This window comes from Martes martes (assembly GCF_963455335.1).
Source record: "Martes martes genome assembly, chromosome: 10".
NCBI lineage: Eukaryota > Metazoa > Chordata > Mammalia > Carnivora > Mustelidae > Martes > Martes martes.
The window spans coordinates 52,259,949-52,280,777 of record NC_137898.1 but is presented as its reverse complement, the minus strand read 5'-3'; the positions used below and the strand labels follow the sequence as shown (position 1 = coordinate 52,280,777).

Below are 20,829 nucleotides of genomic sequence, written 5' to 3'. Positions count from 1 at the left end.
GACAGAGACTTTAAGGAATATTCCCAAGCAGCTGCCGAAACTCCCTTTGTTTTGGGGAATTCCTTTCCTTCTCTGGCCTGAAGTGGACTGCCTAGCCCCTCCCCCTTGCTGGCGGGGAAAACATAGCATCTGAAGTGGAATGGGCCCAGGTGGAATGTGAGGTATGTTGGCGGAGGGATGGCTGGGCTGATGGTTAATTGTCTGTCTCAGGGTTTTAATGGGTAATTGTTAAAGTAGCTTTCGGAGTCTTTGGTAACCTGAAGCTTTGAAGTTTTGCTTGGATGACAAATGGGATGAAGTGCTAGGGCACTGGTTGCTGGAACTGGGTTTGTGCTTTTGAAATCTGTTGGTAAACATGTTTTGTGCTTAACTGCTGTTGCAACAGTTCACAATTGGTTAATATTTAGTCTTCACTAGAGATTGAGATGTTTCTAAGAAAATGTAAATGGCTTTCTCTTTGGCCGCCCAGAATTGTAAATGAGATCTCTTTGACTCATAAGGCTTTTCCTTGATATGCTAAGTTACTCAGGAAGTACTGCTAAATCAATGATAAACCTTGGGTTACATTTGGGTAAATGCTGTAACTACTCCAGAGGTTCTATACATTTCCTAAAGTTTTAATGTTTTGATAAGGGTCATCATTTGATATTTAACCATATCTATTCTGAGTTTTTGTCATTTGTAATTGTTTTAATTCTCTTGTAAGATGAATTCCGCCTTAAAGGAAATTCATATGGGAGACTTTCAGAAGAAATACAGGTCTTTGATATGTTGAAATCCTGGAACTGAAATGGGCAAGAATTTCCAGAAGTAAAAGCTGCACTCGGACTAAACCAGAATTAGTACGATGACTCAAGGTAAGAATGAGTCTCCAGTAGCTTTCCTAGAAAGGCTTATTGAAGCCTATAAAATGTATAGCCTGATCAAGCCTGAGGTACCCGAAAATCAGAGGGCAGTGAATCTTGCTTTTGCCAGTCAGTCAGCCCCAGATACAGGGAGGAAACTTCAGAAAGTTGAAGGATTTGAAGGGAAGAATCTGAGTTAGTGGGAATAGCAGAAAAGGTGTTTAACAACAGGGATGCACAGGAGGATGAAAAACAGACAAAAAGCTGGTTAAGGTTTTGGCATTACATGAGGCAGGGAGGGGATGATAAATGGAAGGAAAAGCCTAAGCACAGAGAAGGCAGGCGGGAAGACTTAGATTCAGATCAGTGTGCTTACTGTAAGGAAAAAGGACACTGGGCCAGGGAATGCCCCAAAAGGAAGACGGCAATGCTGGCCACCAGAGTAAAAATTGAAGTGGAGGGGAAATCAGTTGATTTTTTTGGTAGACAGGGGAGCCCAATTTTCATCATTACTTAAACCTATGGGAAAACTATCTGGAGAGGAAGTCTGGGTACAAGGAGCAAATGGCACAGAGAGACATAATGGACAACAGAAAGGACTTTAAATTTGGCCTCAGGAGTAGTTAAACATCGATTTTTGTCCTCCCTAATGCCCCATATAACTTGATGAGAAGAGATCTCCTCCACAAGCTACGAGCTGGCATTCAGTTCTCGGAAGGAGACATGACTGTAACCTTGAGACAACCCACTGTACAGGTGCTTATGGCAGCAGTAGATGAATACCTCCGTTACGAGCCAATCTCAAAACCAGAGGAGACAAAGTGGGGGAGCCTTCTCCAAATCCTACAGGTCGAGTTTCCTGAGGTCTGGGCAGAAGGGAAGCCCCCTGGCTTGGCCAGGGGACAACCTCCAGTGGTGGTACAATTAAAGGCAATGGCTACGGCTGTTTGCGTCTGGCAGTACCCCCTCCCCCAGGAAGCAAAGGAAGGGATCAGAAAACACATTAACTGCCTCCGAGGAGACAGGATCCTAGTTCCTTGCAAGTCTCCATAGAACACACCTTTGCTGCCTGTCAAAAAGGCCGAGACTGGGGAGTACCGACCCATTCAGGACTTGCGGGAAGTTAATAAACGGGTTGAAGATCTCCACCCGATGGTGCCTAACCCCTATACCCTACTCTCTCTTGCGTCCCAAAAGAACTGTGTATACTGTCTTAGATCTCAAGGATGCATTTTTCTGCATATCTTTAGCAAGGGAATCTCAGCCTCTTTTTGCTTTTGAGTGGTCCGACCCACAGGAAGGGTTCCAAGGCCAGCTCACCTGGACAAGACTTCCCCAAGGATCCAAGAATTCACCCACCATTTTCGACGAGGCCCTACACAAGGATTTGCGTGAGTACAGAACCTCCAACCCGGGAGTCACTCTGTTACAGTATGTTGATGACTTGCTAAGAGCCGTTGAGGACTATGAGTCATATTTGTGGGGTGGGGGCAAGAACTCTCTTACAGACTCTGCAGGAAAAAGGGTATCGGGTGTCAGCAAAGAAAGCACAGCTCTGTCAGAGCCATGCCACTTATCTAGGCTTTGATCTCCATGAGGGAGTGCGTTCACTGTCTGAGTCCAGGAAACAGGTGATCACCCGATACCTCTGCCCCACCATGTTCCGACAAGTGAGGGAGTTTCTTGGGACGGTGGGCTACTGCAGGCTGTGGATACCACAGTTTGCAGAGATTGCCCAACCTCTCTACGAACTGGCAAAAGGGGGGCTCACTATGATAAGAGTGGACAGCTGAAGCCGAAGGAACATTTCAGGAATTACAAACAGCCTTACTGAGTGCCCCAGTATTGGCCATCCCAGATGTTACCAAGCCCTTCCACTTGTATGTGGATGAAAAGGCAGGGGTGGCCAAAGGAGTTTTAACTCAGACTCTGGGGCCTTGGCAAAGGTCAGTAGCCTATCTTAGCAAGAAACTAGATCCAGTAGCAGCTGGGTTCCTCCCTTGCCTCCGCATAACTGCTGCCACGGCCCTCTTGGTCAAAGATGCAAGTAAATTGACTTTGGGTCAAAATCTCATCATAACCACCACACACGCTATCGAGGGCCTTCTCTGGACTCCACCAGACCAAAGGATGATGAACGCCCGAGTGACGGGGTATCAGGCCCTCCTCCTCAACGAACCAAGAGTGACCTTCCAGCCCCCGGCAGTGCTAAACCCAGCCACGCTGCTGCCAGAGTAGCTGGCTGACCACCCACACAACTGCGGGGAGGTCCTAACCCAAGTCGCAGGAATAAGGCCAGATCTCAGAGACACTCCCCTCCCAGATGTGAAGATGACTCTGTTCACAGAAGGGAGTAGCTCCATGGTCGATGAAAAGAGGTATGTGGGGGCTGTGGTGGTTTCCCCTGAGCAGAAACTCTGGATGGCAGCCCTGACACATGGAACCTCAGCATAAAAAGTGGAGCTGATTACACTCACCAATGCACTACAGATGGCCAAAGGTAAAACCGTCAACATCTATACGGACAGCAGGTACGGCTTTGCTACTCTCCACATACATGGAACTATTTATAAAGAAAGGGGGCCTATTAACAGCAGAAGGAAAAGAAATTAAGAACAGAGGAGAAATATTGGCTCTCCTCCAGGCTATTTGGGACCCAAAAGAGGTAGCCATTATGCATTGCCTGGGACACCAAAAGGGGACTGATCTGATTTCAAAAGGAAACCAATTAGCAGATCAAGCTGCAAAGCAAGCAGCCCGAGAAACAGTGCAAGAGCTGGTTACACTCCCGGCTCCAGCCCTACCAGAAAAACCTTACTATTCATAAGAAGATTTAAAGTATTTACAAAAATGCGTTAAATTGGACTATGAAGGGGACTGGGCTAAGACTAAAGCAGGAAAAATAATTCTTCCTCAAAGACTAGGTAAGAAATTAGTAGACCAGATACATCAGGGTACTCATTTGGGGACACACAAACTCAAGGAGCTTATAGGCAAGCAGTTCCAGGTTTCTAAATTAGGGCATATGGTTCAGGATGTAGTTGACAGATGTGCTCAATGCCAGGCAGTTAATGTGGGAGGAACTAGAATGGGAAGAGGGAAAAGAGAAAGAGGTAAGGAACCAGGAATTTATTGGGAAATAGATTTTACAGAAATGAAACCTGGAAAATTAGAGCGATAAAAATGTTAGTCTTACATGCTCAATATAACCCCTTACAACAGGAGAACATAGAACTGACTGAAAAATCAAGGATTTGACTAATTTCCAAAGAAAAGGGGGGAATGTAGGGGCCTGGTTAGCCAGAGGGAGCCGTTTGGTTGTAAACTTAGTTTGACCCCGCCCCTCCCAGAGGAACTTGCTTTCAGGCCCCGGATATGGGGGCGGGCCAGGCCGGATGGAAACATCCAATCAGTGGGGCGTGCATATATTGACTGTGGTGAATTGAAATTCAATTGGTCACCCATATTGCTGACTGAGCATGACTGTGCAATTTTCCCTGTGTGTTGCAATCTCACTGGCCACCTGTGTATGGGGTAGGCTCAACCACCTCTATAAAGGTTAGTCTGTGAGGCTGGGTGGGGGGAGTAGTAGTTGGAGTAGTAGTCGTTGGGGTAGTCCTTGGGAGCAGTGCTGTCGAGAAGCAGCCTCGTCCGTCGGGGAGCAGCGTCATGGGGAGCAGAGTCTGTGTCGTCGGGGTTGTTGTCCTCGTCATCATTGCCTCTTCATCGTCGGGAGCGGCCTCATCCGGGGAGCGGCCTCATCGGGAGTGGCGTCCTCGTCGTCATCGCCTCTTCGTAAGAGATGGCCTTGACCGTTCGGTTTGATTTTCGGTGCTTGGCGCGAAATAAAGCTTTGCTTGACTTTCACTTTGTGTTGGTCTTGTTCCTTTGATCACGGGCCCTAACAATCTAGACCAGAGAAACTGAGGTCCACAGAGGGGAAATTCTAAATTTATTCCTATTGCTAATTCATGTCATCACTTGAACTACAACTAAAGTCTCCTGGCTTCTGATAACATTCTATGCAATTCTTAAAGCACAATGCTCAAGTTCCAGTTTAGAAAACCTGGGTTTGAGTCCCAATTTAGCTGAATAACTCTGGGCAAATGTGTACAAAAATGAGGCTCAAGATTAATGGCAGGATGATTTTCTTTGAGATGGAAGCTCTGCATCACACTCATAGGCAGACAAAGTCCTACTCAGAAGACTGAGAACTGGTTTGGGACCAGTTTTATTTAGTGGCAGGATTTAACAGAGACTATTTATTCTCCTCTTAAAAATACAAATCATTCCATGGCAATATAAATTCATGAAGGAAAAATGACCTTTAATACCTGCCTCCAAGAGGTGCCTTCAATTTTTTCTAATCAGCCAGTCTCCAGTTTGTGTTCCTGTTTATGCTTAGCCTAACAAACTTTAGCCTTAATGACTAATAGGAAAAAAGTGTTCCTTCCACCAGTGTTAGGATGGTAACTGAGGAAAATGAAGGTGCAACTTTTCCACAGCCCTACCAGTGGGGAGAAAACAGAAACACCATGAGCTCCATTTCTTCCACACTAAAGGGCCTCACAGCCATGAAGCTGAAGAAGCCTGTCTGTCCCACATTCAGCTAAAATCTTACCTGTAGCAGGCCTCTTGCAGTTCTATTCTTCCTATCTGTACAGGAGTCCTGACTTGTCATAACTGCTCATCTGCTCTGTAGAACTAATTCTTATTACAATTCACTTTGTGGGGAGCTTCTGACTCAGCTAAAAGAGCCTATTTGTTAGAATCTAAAATATAGAAAGAACTTATAAAACTCAACACCCAAAAAACAAATAACCCAGTCAAAATATGGACAGAAGACATCCAGAGACATTTTTCCCAAGACAGTGTACTGATGACCAACAGGCACATGAAAAAATGCTCCAACATCACCATTACAAAAAAATACAAATCAAACCCACAATGAGATATCACCTCACACCTGTCAGAATAGCTTAATCAAGAACACAAGAAACAACAGGTGTTCGCAAGGATGTGGAAAAAGGGGAACCCTCTTACACGGCGGTGGGAAGGCAAGCTGGTGCAGCCACTCCAACAAACAGTATGGAGGTTTCTCAAAAAGTTAAAAATAGAGCTACCTATGATCCAACAATTGCACTACTGGGTATTTATCCAAAGGATACAAAAATACTGATTCAAAGGGATACATGCATCCCGATGTTTATGGCAGCATCATCAACAACAGCCACACTATGGCAAGAGTCCAAATGTCCACTGACTCATGAATGGATAAAGATGTGCTATACATATACAGTGGAATATTACTCAGCCATACAAGAATGTAATCTTGCCATTTATAATGACATGGATGGAGCTAGACAGTACTATGCTAAAGGAAATAAGTCAGACAAATACCATATGATTTCACTCATATGTGGAATTTAAGAAAGAAAACAGATGAACATAGGAGGGAAAAAGAGGCAAACTAAGAAACAGACTCAACTATGGAGAACCAACTGAAGGTTACTGGAGGGGAGATGGGTAGGGGGATGGGTTAAATGAGTGATGGGGATTAAGGAGGGCACTTATTGTGTTGAGCACTAGGTGTTATATGTAAGTGATAAATCACCAAATCCTACACCTGAAACTAATTTTACACTGTAAATTAACTGGAATTTAAATAAAAACTTGGAAGGGAAAAAAAAGAGCCTATGTGCTTATCACAGAGCTCTGGCCCTGGGATGCACATATTACTTCTCTGGACTGTACTCAGTGCATTTTCATTTTTACTGAATGAAAGAGTCTTGACTCTGTTTCCTAACTCATGGAAAACCAGAACTCCTAAGAGTTCTTAAAAGAGGTTGGCTAGGAGAAGCAGAAACAGGCAAGTGAAGCTTTCTCAGAAAATTCTAAATAAAAGCATCGTCTTTTACCTCTGAACAAGCATATTCCTACTGTCCGTATCATACATTAGGCAATTAATCATGGTCTGCCTCACAGCTTCTGAATTTATATAATGACTGTTTTCACAGATTCCTCATTGTCTCAGTTTCATCTGATAGTCCTGGAGGACACTGGTAAGTTCAGGACAGTACAGGCACTGTGCCATGAACAATGCAAGCACTCAATAAATATGTGTCAGTTTAATTGGTCCCCATTTCCTTACCACCTGTTTTCTCCCACCTCCCTGAAATCTGGTTTCTACTCCATCATTATACCAAAATTTGTGACAATCATCAATAACACTTTACTCTCAAGTCCAAGAATAATTTTTTTTTTTTTTTTTTTTTTTACATTTTATTCTTCTTGACTTCTCTGTACTGTAGGCCATCCTCTCCTTGAAATGTTATCTTCCCTTGGCTATTGAGACCTCTGTATTCCTCCGACTTTAACTATTCCTTGGACCTCTGATCCTGGCTCACTTACCCCCATTCACCTCCTAAATACATGGATTTTCTGAAGGCTCAAACCTTGGGCTCTCACTTGTCCATTCTTACAGTCATGCCCTCAGGAAGCAGACCCAGTATCACAAATTAAACCAATGCCTCTACATAGATGAAACCCACACTCTACCTCTAATCCTGACTTATTACACGAAAACCAGTCTCAAAACTCCAGTGATCTAGGCTTTTCCACTTAGAATCCTTGCTACTAATGAAGTTAATCTTAAATTCACTCTTCAAAACCAGGGCTTAGTTGGCCCAGGATGAGGAACAGCTGCATGAGCAGCTGGGTTTGGAGAGGCTGGATAGAGCAGATTTCAAGATGCTAGAAAAACAGAAGGTCAAGTTAGAAGATACTTGATCAGACTTTGAATATTATAAACCCAGCGGAATCATCAAGTTCTGAATCTAAAAGTAAAGCAGAGAATGAAACAGTTTCTTACAACACCATTCATGATTAGAACAGAATTCAGACCAGCAAAAGATTGCAAGCAACTGCCACACAGTATGATGTACCTCAAGAATTTGATCTCATCTCTCCCCATGGCCCTTACTTAACTCCAGCCAAATGACTTCCAAACTTGTGTCCCTGGTCCTGACCTCAATATCCAAACTTCCTATTGTTGTTCTACAACATACACAGATGTTCTGATCGCACCTCAACCATATTCAAAGCTGAACTCAAAGCCGATCCCTATACCAAAGTCCTGTTTTCTTTCTCCTCTTCTATGTTTTTATGTTGGTTGATATCATTTTCCTGGTCATTTGGACCACAACTCTCTAACTCCTCTTTATCTCTTTCTTCTCTTTCATTGCTATTACCTAGTTTTCCTTTTGGGGAACCAACCTCTCTTTTGCTCATACTGCAAAGGTTAGAGTGAAGTTATCCATTCCCTTACCTCTCCTTCAACAGTGGCCACGTGGCCCACAGCCAATCATTACACTCAATCCCTTGCTGCAGTGACTGATTCAGTGATACACACAAGACCCAAGTTGGACCAGTTGTACTTTCTCCTAAAACTGAGTGTTAAATGCAATGAAGCCAGATCTGAAAACTTTTCATGTTAATTCATTCTGACAGCAGACCTTGAAGAACCTGTCCATTTGTTTCTGTCCTCTAACTCCCCAGAGCTTCTCTGGTTCCCCCTCTTTCTGAAACCTGGATTTTCAGCTATTCCTTTGATATTGTGAGCTAAGCCGTACTTTTCCAATAAATTCTGTCATCTTCTCCAAATTTTTGCTACCCAGAGTTGGCTATTTGCTACCAAGGATTCCTGAAAACAGCCTGTAATTTTTTAAAAAACTATTTATTCATTTATCTAAGTAATCTCTACACCTGATATGGGGCTCAAACTCAAAACCCCGAGATCAAGAGTTACATGTTCTTCTGACTGAGCCAGCCAGGGGCCCTCAGCCTGAATTTTTTTTTTTTTTTAAGATTTTATTTATTTAAGAGAGAGCGTGAAAAAGAGAGAGAGAGGGAGAGAACAAGTGGGCGGGAAGGGCAGAAAGAGAGAGAGAAGCAGACTTCCTGCTGAGCAGGGAGCCTGATGCAGGACTCAATCCCAGGACCTGGAATCACGATCTGAGCCAAAGGCAGATGCCTCACTGACTGAGCTACTCAGGCACCCAACAGTCTGCGATTTTTTTTCCCTCCCTTTTGTCAAGTCCCCCTGATTTGCTGGAGCTTTTTCCATACCTTCTAGCATATAGCTGCTCTCCCTATCACTAGAAGAGTTACTTTTCTAAAGTACAGCAGATCACATTTCTCCTCAAAAGCCTTTATAGGCATTCCACTATAAAGACAATGAATTTCAAACTTCTCAGCCTACCATCCAGGGCCTTCCAGTCTGGGTCCAGTTTACTTTTCTAGCTTTTTCTCCCCTTACTTATCTCCTACCCATTTACTCCAGCTCTGATATGCTCTACTCCAGTTACTCAGGACTACATACTGTTCCAAAAACAGGTCTTGACTTTTCATCTTGTTTGCTGTTTGTGCTACTACCCTCTCCTCTGAAATGTCCCCCCACCCCAAACTTTGCCTGAGGAGATCACTTCATCCTGCAAGGCTTATCCAAATTCCTCCTTTTCCACAGAGCTTCTGTGGTAGACAGAATCATGTTCCCTTCCCGACTCCCCAAGAACATCCACATCCTAATCCTTGGAACCTATAATGATGTTACTTTATATAAAAGGGGACTTACAGCTATAGGTAGATTTAAGGTTGCAGATCAGCTGGCCCTAAAATAGACATTATCCTAGATCATCTGTGAGAGCACATGTAATTATAAGGGTCCTTAAAGATGGAAGACAGAGGCAGAAAAGGTCAAAGTAACAGATGTAAGAAGGTTGCAACCCACTGCTGCAGGCCTTGAAGATGGAGCAAAGGGTCCACTGAGCCAAGGAATGTGGGCAGCTTCTAAAACCTGAAAAAGGCAAGGAAATGGATTTTCCCCTGGAGCCTCCAGAAGGAAATGCCGTCCTGCCACCTTGATTTTAGCCCAGTGTAGGACATCTAACAGATCTGTGAAATGAAAACGGTGTTGTTTTAAAGCATTAGGTTCATGGTCATTTGTTACGGCGGCCACAGAAAACTAATGCCATCCCTGGAGTACACTCACTCTGACATACAGCTCCTTACAGAGAAAATAATACCTGCCATTGACAACCACAGAGGGCTGCAAAGAGTAAATCAAACTAGGTGCCAGAGAAGATATTATTGCAGAGACAGTCTGCTTTACTTGAAGTACTTTCTTCAGATTTACCTCATTCATTCTTTAACAGACTAAATAATTTTATAATCATCTCAATTAAATCAGAAAAAAATTTCAAAATAACACACAAAATTTGTAATAAAAATGCTTAGAAAACAAAAAATAAAAAGGAGCTTACTCAACTTGATAAAGGACATCTACAAAAATCCTACAGTTATAGGACGCCCAGGTGGCTCAGTTGGTTAAGTCCCTGCCTTCGGCTCAGGCCATAATGCCAGGGTCCTAGGATCGAGTCCCACACTGGGTCCTTGCTCTGCAAGGAGCCTGGTTCTCTCTCTGCCTCTGCCTGCTTGTGCATGCGCTCTCTCTCTCTGATGAATAAATAAAATCTTAAAAAAAAAAAAATCCTACAGCTAATATCCTACCTCGTTCATTCTTTCAACATGTTCTGACACAGTGCACCAGCACCAGGAATACAAGTTTGAACAATGAAAATTTCCTATCTTCAAGAAGATTACAGGGCACTAGGGAACACAGAAAAGTTAACAGAAGATCAGAAAGTAATAGGATGCTTACAATATTCAGCCAGCTTAGGTGGCATGGAAGCACATCAGAGGAACACCTAGCTGAGTTTGAGGTTCAGGATAGGATGCTCAAGAAAATGATGTCTAAGTTGAGATTTATAAGAAAGAGTTAAAATAAGGGCATGTGGGATGGGAGTCAGAAAAACAGTCAAAAAAGGAAAAAAGTATCTGCAAAGTCCTGGAAGAAAAAGAAGATGGGTATTTTAGAGGAAAGCAAGTAGTCAGTGTGGCTGGAGCACAGAGAGAATGATAGAGGAAGATAAAGCAACAAAGGGCCATGGGTATAGGGCCATCTAGGATGATATGGCCAATGTAGGGCCATGTCACCCAAGACCATTTAAGCCAAGTTAAAGATTCTATTCTTTACTAAGAGCTACAGGGACCTGTTAAAGGGTTAAAACAAAAAAAACATAATCCATTTGTTTGGAAGAGAAAGTGAATTGAAGAGAAGCAAAATTAGAGAAAAGAAAACCACATGAGCTACCACATGATACAGGCTTGTCCTATGTCAAAAGTAAAGGCCTCAGGGCAATATCCTTGATGAACAAAGATGCAAAATTCCTCAACAAAATATAGCAAATTGAATCCAACCATATGCTAAAAGGATCATTCACTATGATCAAGCGGGATTTATTCCAGGATGCAAGGATGGCTCAATAGCCACAAAAACATGATAAATCACCTTATCAAAACAAAGAATAAAATTAATCTGATCATCTCAATAGATGCAAAAAAACATTTGAGAAAATTCAACATCTATTCATGATAAAGTCTCAACAGTGAGCTTAGAGGGAACATACCTCAATATAATAAAGGCTATAAGATGAACCCACAGCAAACATCAAGCTGGAAGCTTTTCCTCTAAGATCAGGAATAAGATAAGAATGGTCACTCTTGCCTGTTTGTTCAACATAGTACTGGAAGTCTTAATCTCAGCAATCAGATAAAAAATAAATAAAAGGTATCCAGACTGGTAAGGAACAAGTAAAACTGTTCCTATTTGCAGATGACATGATACTATAGATGGAAAACCCTAGAGACTCTACCAAAAAACTATTCCACCTAATAAATGAATTCAGTAAAGCCGCAGGATACAAAACTATTATACAGAAATCTATTTTATAGAAACCTGCATTTTATATACTAATAATGAAGTAGCAGAAAGAAAAATTAAAACAATCCCATTTACAACTGCACCAAAAAGAATACTTAAGAATAAATGTAACCAAAGAAGTGCGTGTGAACAAGACTAATACCATCTTGCACAAATCCACCATGATGACCACTCTGTGACCTGAGGCCTTTTTTGGTATAGCACTGCCCCCCAACACATACTCTTTATTTGACCACACCCTTAGGTACACCCTTGAGGTATAAGGTCCTTGATATTCTCTGGAGATACAACTGTGATCCTAAAACATTTCCTCCCAGGTTTCCCAGCATATACTCCCCAATCTCTAAGGCTATAAAAGCAGGGCTTATGGTAGGTGGGACTGTGGAGATCTACTGGTCTTGCAGCCACCCACAACACACTTCTGCCCATAACTCCCTTTAATAAGCCCATTTGTTATCAAACTGGATTCTTCAGCTTTTTTCTTCCATCTTATGGCTCCTTAGGCCTTTGGAGATCATTTTGCATATGCCTCCCTTCCATAGAACAAGGTTAAAGACCTATACTCTGAAAACTAAGACATCAGTGAAAGAAATTGAAGACAACACAAACAAATGGAAAGATATACTACATTTACGGATGGAAGAATAACCTCAAACTCAGCTAGGTGTTCCTCTATACTACCCAAAGCTGTCTATAGATTCAATGCAATGTCCATCAAGACACCAACAGCTTTTTTCACAGAACTACAACAAATACTAAAATCTGTATGGAACCACAGAACACCCTGAAAAACCAAAGCAATCTTGAGAAGGAAGAACAAAGCTGGAGGTATCACAATCCCAGATTTCGAGATAAACTACAAAGTTGTAGTTATCACTTTGGTACAGTAAGGTACTGGCACAAAAATAGATGGAGATCAATGGACTAGGATAGAGAGCCCAGAAATAAACCCACACCTACAACAAAGGAGGCAAGAATATACAACAGAGAAAAGACGGTCTTCTCAATAAATGGTACTGGGAAAACTGGACAGCTACATGCAAAAGAATACAACTGAACCACTTTCTTACAACATACACAAAAATAAACTCAAAATGGATTAAAGACCTAAATGTGATACCTAAAACTGTAAACTCCTAGAAGAAAACATAGGAGAGTGGCTCAGTCAGTTAAGCTACTGCCTTCGGCTTGGGTCATGATCCCAGAGTCCAGGGATCGAGTCCCTCATCGGGCTCCTTGCTCGGCGGGGAGCCTGCTTCTCTCTCTGCCTCTGTCTGCGTTTGCTCGCTCTCTCTCTCTCTCTCTCTCTCTCTGACAAATAAATAAATAAATAAAATCTTTTAAAAAAAAAAGGAAAACATAGGAAATAATTGCTTTGATATCAGTCTTAGTGACATTTTTCTAGATATGTCTCCTTAGGCAAGGAAAACAAAAGTAAAAACAAATTATTGGGACTGCACTGAAAGAAGAGTTTTTGCACAGTGAAGGAAATCATCAACGAAACTAAAAGGCAACCTACTGAATGGGAGAAGTTATTTACAAATGACATTTCTGATAAGGGGTTAATATCCAAAATATATAAAGAACTTTTACAACTCAACACCAAACTGTACCCCCCAACCAATAATCCAGTTAAAAATAGGCAGAGGACCTAAACAGATATTTTTCCAAAGAAGACATACAGATGGCCAACAGATGTATGAAAAGATGCTCAACATCACTAATTGGGGAAATACAAACCAAAACCGTAAAATATCACCTCACACTTGTCAGAATGGCTAGAATCAAAATCAAATCAAAAAGATAAGAAATAACAAGTGTTGGTGAGGATACAGAGAAAAAGGAACTCTTCCTTGTATGCTGTTGGTGGGAATGTAAATTGTTGCAGCCACTGTGTAACACATTATGGAGGTTCCTCAAAAAACTAAAAATAGAAATACTATATTATCCAGTAATTCCACTACAGGCATTTACCCAAAGAAAACAGCAACACTAATTCAGAAATTATGCACCCCTGTGTTTATCGCAGCATTATTTACAATAGCCAAGACATGGAAGCAACCCAAGTGTCCATCAGTGGGATTAATGGATAAAAAAGATGTGAGTATATATATATACATAAATATACTCATACTATAAATATATATAATTATATATATAATATGTGTGTGTTATATATTATATATAATAATATATAATATATACTATATAATTATATATTAATTATATATATAATATATACTCTATATATTTTATATATATATATATATAAAATTCCTCCTTCTCAAGATTGCTTTGGTTTTTCAGGGTGTTCTGTGGTTCCATACAGATTTTATATATAATTATATATATAATATATTAATTGTATATAATACATTAATCATATAATTATTAATTATATAATTTATATAGTGATTAATACATGTATATTAATATAATTAATATATTATGTTAATATATTAATATTAATATAATTATCAATTATATAATTATTATATAATATATTATATATAATACATTAATTATATAATAGTTATATAATATATATTAATATATAATATATAATATTATATAATTATTACATAATACATACAATATAACACACACATATATAATATATAATATATATAACACACACACATATATACATAAATACACACAATGGAATGCTATTACTAACCCATAAAAAAAGAATGAGATCTTGTCATTCACAACATGGATGGACCCAGAGGATATTATGCTAAGTGAAATAAGTCAGACAGAGAAAGAGAATTCAGACAGAAAGACAGAGAAAGACAAATATCAAAATACCTTATCACTTACATGTGGAAATCAAAAACAAACAAACCCCACAGAAATAGACTCAAATACAGAGAACAAACCGGTGATTGTTGGTGGGGGGGAACGGGTGAAGTAGGTAAAGGACACTATTAAGAGGTATGAATTTCAGGTATAAAATAATAAGTCATATAGATGGAAAGTACCACATAAAGAATATAGTCCATGATACTGTAATAACGTATGGTGACAGATGGTAACTACACTTATTATGGTGAGCGCTATGTAATGTACAAACTAACAGAACACTGTATGTCAACTATATTTTAAGAAAAAAAAAAAAAGCATTCATTCACTCTCTCGCTCATTCTTCCATTTCAACTAACACTTTTTTAGAGCCTACTGTTGACCTGTGCTAGGCTCTGGGACTAACAGATAATCTCTGCCTTAGCAGAACTTAGAGTCTTTTGCAGGGAGACAGACTTATTAATTTTAAAGAAATGACAAGACAGGATGACTGAAGAGATATAGAAAGTGAAGGAAAAGGTAAATCAAGGATAATACTGATTTCTGCTCTGGACGATTAAGTAGATGGTGGAGCCATTTTCAGAGATGAAGAATATTAAAGGTGGAGTAGAGTCAGCTGGGGATAGATGAGGATTCTCATTTTATACATTCATTCATTCAAAAAACGTTTATTAACTGAAGGACAGATCATCTATGAGACATGTTCAGTAGGACCCTGAGTACAGAAGTCAGGAAATGAAGAGACGATCTTAGCAAAGAATGCCATGATTACGTCTTCTACTATAATACATGTTCAAATGCTTATTTCAAAAGTGAGTATCTATCCTTTTTCAACAATTAGGATTTCCTTAGTATCTACTATGTGAACACAATGAACGAAACAGATTAAGTCTGTCCTCCGTAAGTTTACATCCCAGCAGTCCATGCCCTAAATCTACAGCACTACACACGTCCTCAGTGTGCCTGCTATGGCTGTCTTCTGCCCCAGGCTTTACCCTCACTGCTCCCTCAGGCCACACCATGCTTCCAGGAGGTGAAGGATTACAACCAGACATGCTGCTCCAGAAAGGAAATGTTGCTGATCCTAAAGACACCTTGATTCTGATCCTTTCCTTAGTCTTTATGTCCTTGGGATGTATACTGTGCTTAGTATCAGGCATAACATGATACAACACAAACCTTCCACAAGGCTTAAAAACATGCACAGACATATCGCTCACAGGTAAAAGTTGTCTAAAAGTTTTATTAGATAATATTAAAAACCTTCCCCATATTTTGATTCATACATAAGCACTGAGATGAAGTTTCAGAAACTGTATTTCTGGAATTTTAAGAAAATCTTACAATTATGGAATTGACATTCTATAAAAGGAGTTCAAAGTCATAAATGAACATGACTTCTGTGTCTTAAATCCTCTCCTAGACTCCTAGAGCTTAGAAATGTGTTCAATTTTGATCTGATGGAAAAATACTGGGGTATTTGGGGCTCTTCTAATAATCATAAAAACACAGACTTGTAGAAGAACAAATGCCACAACACTAAGGTTAAAGGATAGAAATATAAAAAGGAAAACAACGTAAAACATGGGGCTACCAGGACCTTTCAGCTTGGAGGTGAAGTCTCATAGGGCCTACCTGTAAGGATACAAGGTGTTGGATTAGGAGTGACAGGGAGAAAGTCACGTTTTTAAGATTGGAAGATTACAGATTTGGGAAAGGGAGCCACAAGCTATGCTCTCTGCAGTGGAGGGAGAGCTGATCCCTAGCTCCTGAGAAGTACGGCGGAAAATGTTTTACACAATCATTGCCATGTGGCAGGCTGGAATTGATAAGTTCTCAAGGAGTCTACACCTTAGCATCCCACCAGGAGTAAACGTTCTGAGCTAGGACCTGTGGCCTGAAAAATAATGAGATGGCACAACTCCAGCTTCAGGGTGGGGACAACTCCTCTGCCTTACAGAGAGGTAACCCTAGCACAAAGCATAAAGTAGTCAGGGTCACGGTACCATATTGCTGGCTTGGGCAATGCACAGATGGTATATACAGGTGGTAAGGTTGAGCTATGTGATTTGAGCTAAGGGACTGTGAACAGCAGTAATAGTGAGAAAATATCTTCCTCTGGCTTCTTACTCCAAGACCCAGTTGTTCAGTCTCCCACATGGGAGGCCCTGCCCACAGGTTTTCATCTATGGTTTTCATGACCCTTAGGTGTGGCATGTGTCTTCAAATGAAACAGAGCAAGGGTAGAGATACTTTTTTGAGGGGCAAGGGTCCATAAAAGGCTGGTAGTTCTCCACCCAGACTTGAGTAGTACAGGGTAAGGGCAGAAAAGATCAGAAAAGTATTGTTGCGCAAATTGGTTTAGTCACTCCTACAAATACTCTGACATTAGATAATATACATGAAGTGCTTCACTCTGAGCTGGGTTCTTAGTAAATGCTCAGCAAGTATCAAATTTTACTACACACTCACTGAGGTATACTCGTGTGTACCTATGTACACATTTCTCTACCACTCTGGCAAACAGTCTGCACAGTCACTCTGCTTTCTGGACCAAAAGGTGGTCAAGGCTCTTGGGTGCAGATAGGCAAGGTTTAGCCGCATAAATATCATTTCAGCAGCATTGTAGACAGACATTGTAGAAAAAGCCCAAGTCAGGGAGCTGCAACCTGAAGATGTTCACTCTTGCCTTATCTAGCCAAAGATGCACAAGGCTGGGGCCAAGGAGCTGAGAAAAGGATACAGGGCACAGTACCACCAAGATGGCAAACAGAAGAGGCCATGGTAGAGCAGTTTTCTGGGGCGAAGACTCCACCATGAGCCCACAGAGCCGCAGGAGGAAACTTTTAGCACATAAGATTTTGCCACTCACCTCCCAGCTCTTCCTCCATCCTTGTCAGAGGCCTAGTGGAGACTAAATCCCTCTTTGTTCTCAATCTCACATTCTGGCTTTTCTTCCCTGGCCTTGCCACATCCATATTTTCTTCCTTTTTGCCTACTTTCATCAACTTCCTGAAGCCACCTTTTCAGATCCTCACCCAGCCCTGTCACAGGAGGGCTGTCTCCCATGTGGGGCATCCTAAAGGGCCAGTTGGACTCCTGACACCTACCTGACATGTCTAATCCAATTCTGGCATAGTCAACACAAAATACAAATGCCTAATCTGATCATACTTGCCCTCTTCTTTTTGTCTCAAGCAGATTTAAAAAGGCATAATTTTAGGTAAAACCAGATTATTAGACAGCTATGAAATCATCTTCATTAGAACCTGGTTATTTCACCCTGCAGAACTGCTCATAAACCTCTCCTCACAGTGATATGCAAAACACTGAACAAAGACTCTTGAAAGCTGAGACTCTTGAAAGCATATGGTATGAAAATGGAAATGCTTAGTGAGAAATAATATGTAAATGACAAGTAAGTTGACAATTCTATAAAATGGAAGTAAGTGCTTCAGAAATCAAAGAAAAGCAAAACTTTTAATGGATTCTCTAAATGGGTAATAGTCTTGAGTCTGGTTATATGAAAACCTACCTTTCACCATTAGGTCCCACTCTGTTGATTAATTTTTCCATGGCTTCCTCTGTCTCCTTCAGTTTTTCTTGCAGGTGAACAAGCTCAAAATTGGCTGAAAAACAAGTATCAGTCTAAGAACAATCATACACACCTCCCAAAGCTCTTTTCTGAAACTGGCTGGCTGGGACGCCCTGTGATAATTCCAGCTGGTTCAGAGATTCAGAGAAGAGACTCCATATCTCTCCAGCTCATCCAATCAGGACACAAAGGGTACCAAGGTGTGAGCACTGAGATCTTAAGGATACAGGTGTAGGGAATAATGAACAAATCACTCCTCTTACACATAGAAATACAGCAGGATCAGCTAAAGAAAATACATGAGAAAAACAAAACAAAACAAACCTCAACATGGTCACCCAAGAGGAAAAGAAGAAGATAGACCTATCCTTTCCAATACAAATGATGCTTGAGGGTAAAAGTACCAAACCTGCAAGGTACTTTAGAAAAGGAGTTAAGACCCTGAGACGAGCATTCGTTCACCTGTGTTTGAAAACAGATCACAGTCTCAATGTTGTACTTCTTCAATAGGGGACAAATCCTGAACTAGGGCTGAAGCCTCCCTGCCCAAGGTTTCCCACCCTTGTCATTTGGGGTGAAGTGGTGTAACCCTGGCCCCCAGATTCTCAAGAAAGATCAACAGAGATCACATTGATCTACTGACATTAACACTAACACATTAACACTAAGACCCTAAAAGTAGAGCAGAAAAAAAAAAAGATCAATTAGTACATGAAATGAACTTTAAGGCAGCAGGAAAACAAAATGCTATTTATTACGCAGATAATCCAGTTTTTCTTCACTGTAAAATATTGTATTAAAATATTGTATTGTCTTTTAATAGTTCTAGAACAAATTCTTATGCATGCAGTTAACATCTGCAAAGTGTTTAGAGGACTATGCCACATAAATGCTTAGGTTATTTTTATTTTCTGCATGATTCAAAACAGAAGGATAAGCAGATATAACTGCTACATCATAAAACAGTTGTTCTTAGGAATTTTTAATTCTGTTTCCAATGCATTATGTGACCGGATACAGAATTTGCTCTTCTTTTTTTTAAAGATTTTTTAAGATTTTTAAGATTTTATTTATTTGACAGAGAGAAATCACAAGTAGATAGAGAGGCAGGCAGAGAGAGAGGGGGAAGCACGCTCCCTGCTGAGCGGAGAACCTGATTTAGGGTTCTATCCCAGGACCCTGAGATCAGGACCTGAGCCAAAGGCAGAGGCTCAACCCACTGAGCCACCCAGGCATCCCCAGAATTTGCTATTCTTTGACAGAGTCCAAAAATCTCTTTGTAATTATTTTACCAATGCATTTACCATGGTTTGATGTTGGTTTGATGTTATCTCAAGAACACAAGAACTTTCTTAAAGGATTTCTTGAATATTTCGTAGGATTTCTAAAAAGGATGCAGACTGTGACTGGGGTATCTGCTTCCACAGAGAATCTGGAGTAAATCCAAAAAGCAGTTACGGCCGAGGGCAGATTCTTCAGCGGCTCAGCTTCACTTCATTTTGCTGCTGTCTCTCTTTTAAAAACTTCTGAAGAGGCTTCATTATCCACAGGATAAGGCGATTTGGCCTCCAAGGCCTTCAACAACATGGCTTAACCTACCTACTCCTCAAGGCCTTCTTTACCACAGCTGTCCTATGTCAGGCTGTGTCTTCCTCAAGCCATCCCGTCTATCGGACAGGACCCAGCTCCAGGTCGCTTCCCATAAGGCTTTCCCCAAGTCCCCTTTTATTTTATTTTTTTTATTTTATTATTTTTTTAAGATAAATATTTTTATTTTTATTTTTTTTTACATTTTTTTTATTTTAATAAACATATAATGTATTTTTATCCCCAGGGGTAGAGGTCTGTGAATTGCCAGGTTTACACATTTCACAGCACTCATCATAGCACATACCCTCCCCAACGTCCATTTCCCCACCACCCTCTCCCGTCCCCCATTTCCCCACCACCCTCTCCCATCCCCCCTCCCCCCAGCAACCCTCAGTCTGTTTTTGGAGATTGAGTCTTTTATGGTTTGTCTCCCTCCCAATCCCATCTTTTCATTTTTTCTTTTCCTACCTCCCCCCAACCCCCCCGCCTTGCATCTCCACTTCCTCATATCAAAGAGATCATATGATAGTTGCCTTTCTCCGATTGACTTATTTCGCTAAGCATGATACCCTTTAGTTCCATCCACGTCGTCGCAAATGGCAAGATTTCATGTCTTTTGATGGCTGCATAGTATTCCATTGTGTATATATACCACATCTTCTTTATCCATTCATCTGTTGATGGACATCTAGGTTCTTTCCACAGTTTGGCTATTGTGGACGTTGCTGCTATCAACATTCGGGTGCACGTGCCCCTTCGGAGCACCACGTTTGTATCTTTAGGATATATACCCAGTAGTGCAGTTGCTGGGTCATAGGGTAGCTCTATTTTCAGTTTTTTGAGGAACCTCCACACTGTTTTCCAGAGTGGTTGCACCAGCTTACATTCCCACCAGCAGTGTAGGAGGGTTCCCCTCTCTCCGCATCCTCGCCAGCATCTGTCATTTCTTGACTTGTTAATTTTAGCCATTCTGACTGGTGTGAGGTGGTATCTCATTGTGGTTTTGATTTGTATTTCCCTGATGCCGAGTGATGTGGAGCATTTTTTCATGTGTCTGTTGGCCATCTGGATGTCTTCTTTGCAGAAATGTCTGTTCATGTCCTCTGCCTATTTCTTGACTGGATTATTTCCCAAGTCCCCTTTTAGATAGTAAA

The 20,829-nt window shown here is 41.0% G+C and overlaps 1 protein-coding gene across 4 annotated transcripts in view; it reads right to left on the bottom strand.

Moving 5' to 3' along the window:
* RIC3 (RIC3 acetylcholine receptor chaperone) overlaps positions 1-20,829 on the bottom strand; it is a 77,417-nt gene that overhangs the window by 18,270 nt on the left and 38,318 nt on the right. For all 4 annotated transcript variants that reach the window (XM_080814902.1, XM_080814903.1, XM_080814905.1 and 1 more), the window contains exon 4: positions 18,026-18,119. In XM_080814902.1, coding sequence (XP_080671028.1) covers positions 18,026-18,119 — 94 coding nt within the window. The remainder of the gene's footprint in view (positions 1-18,025; positions 18,120-20,829) is intronic.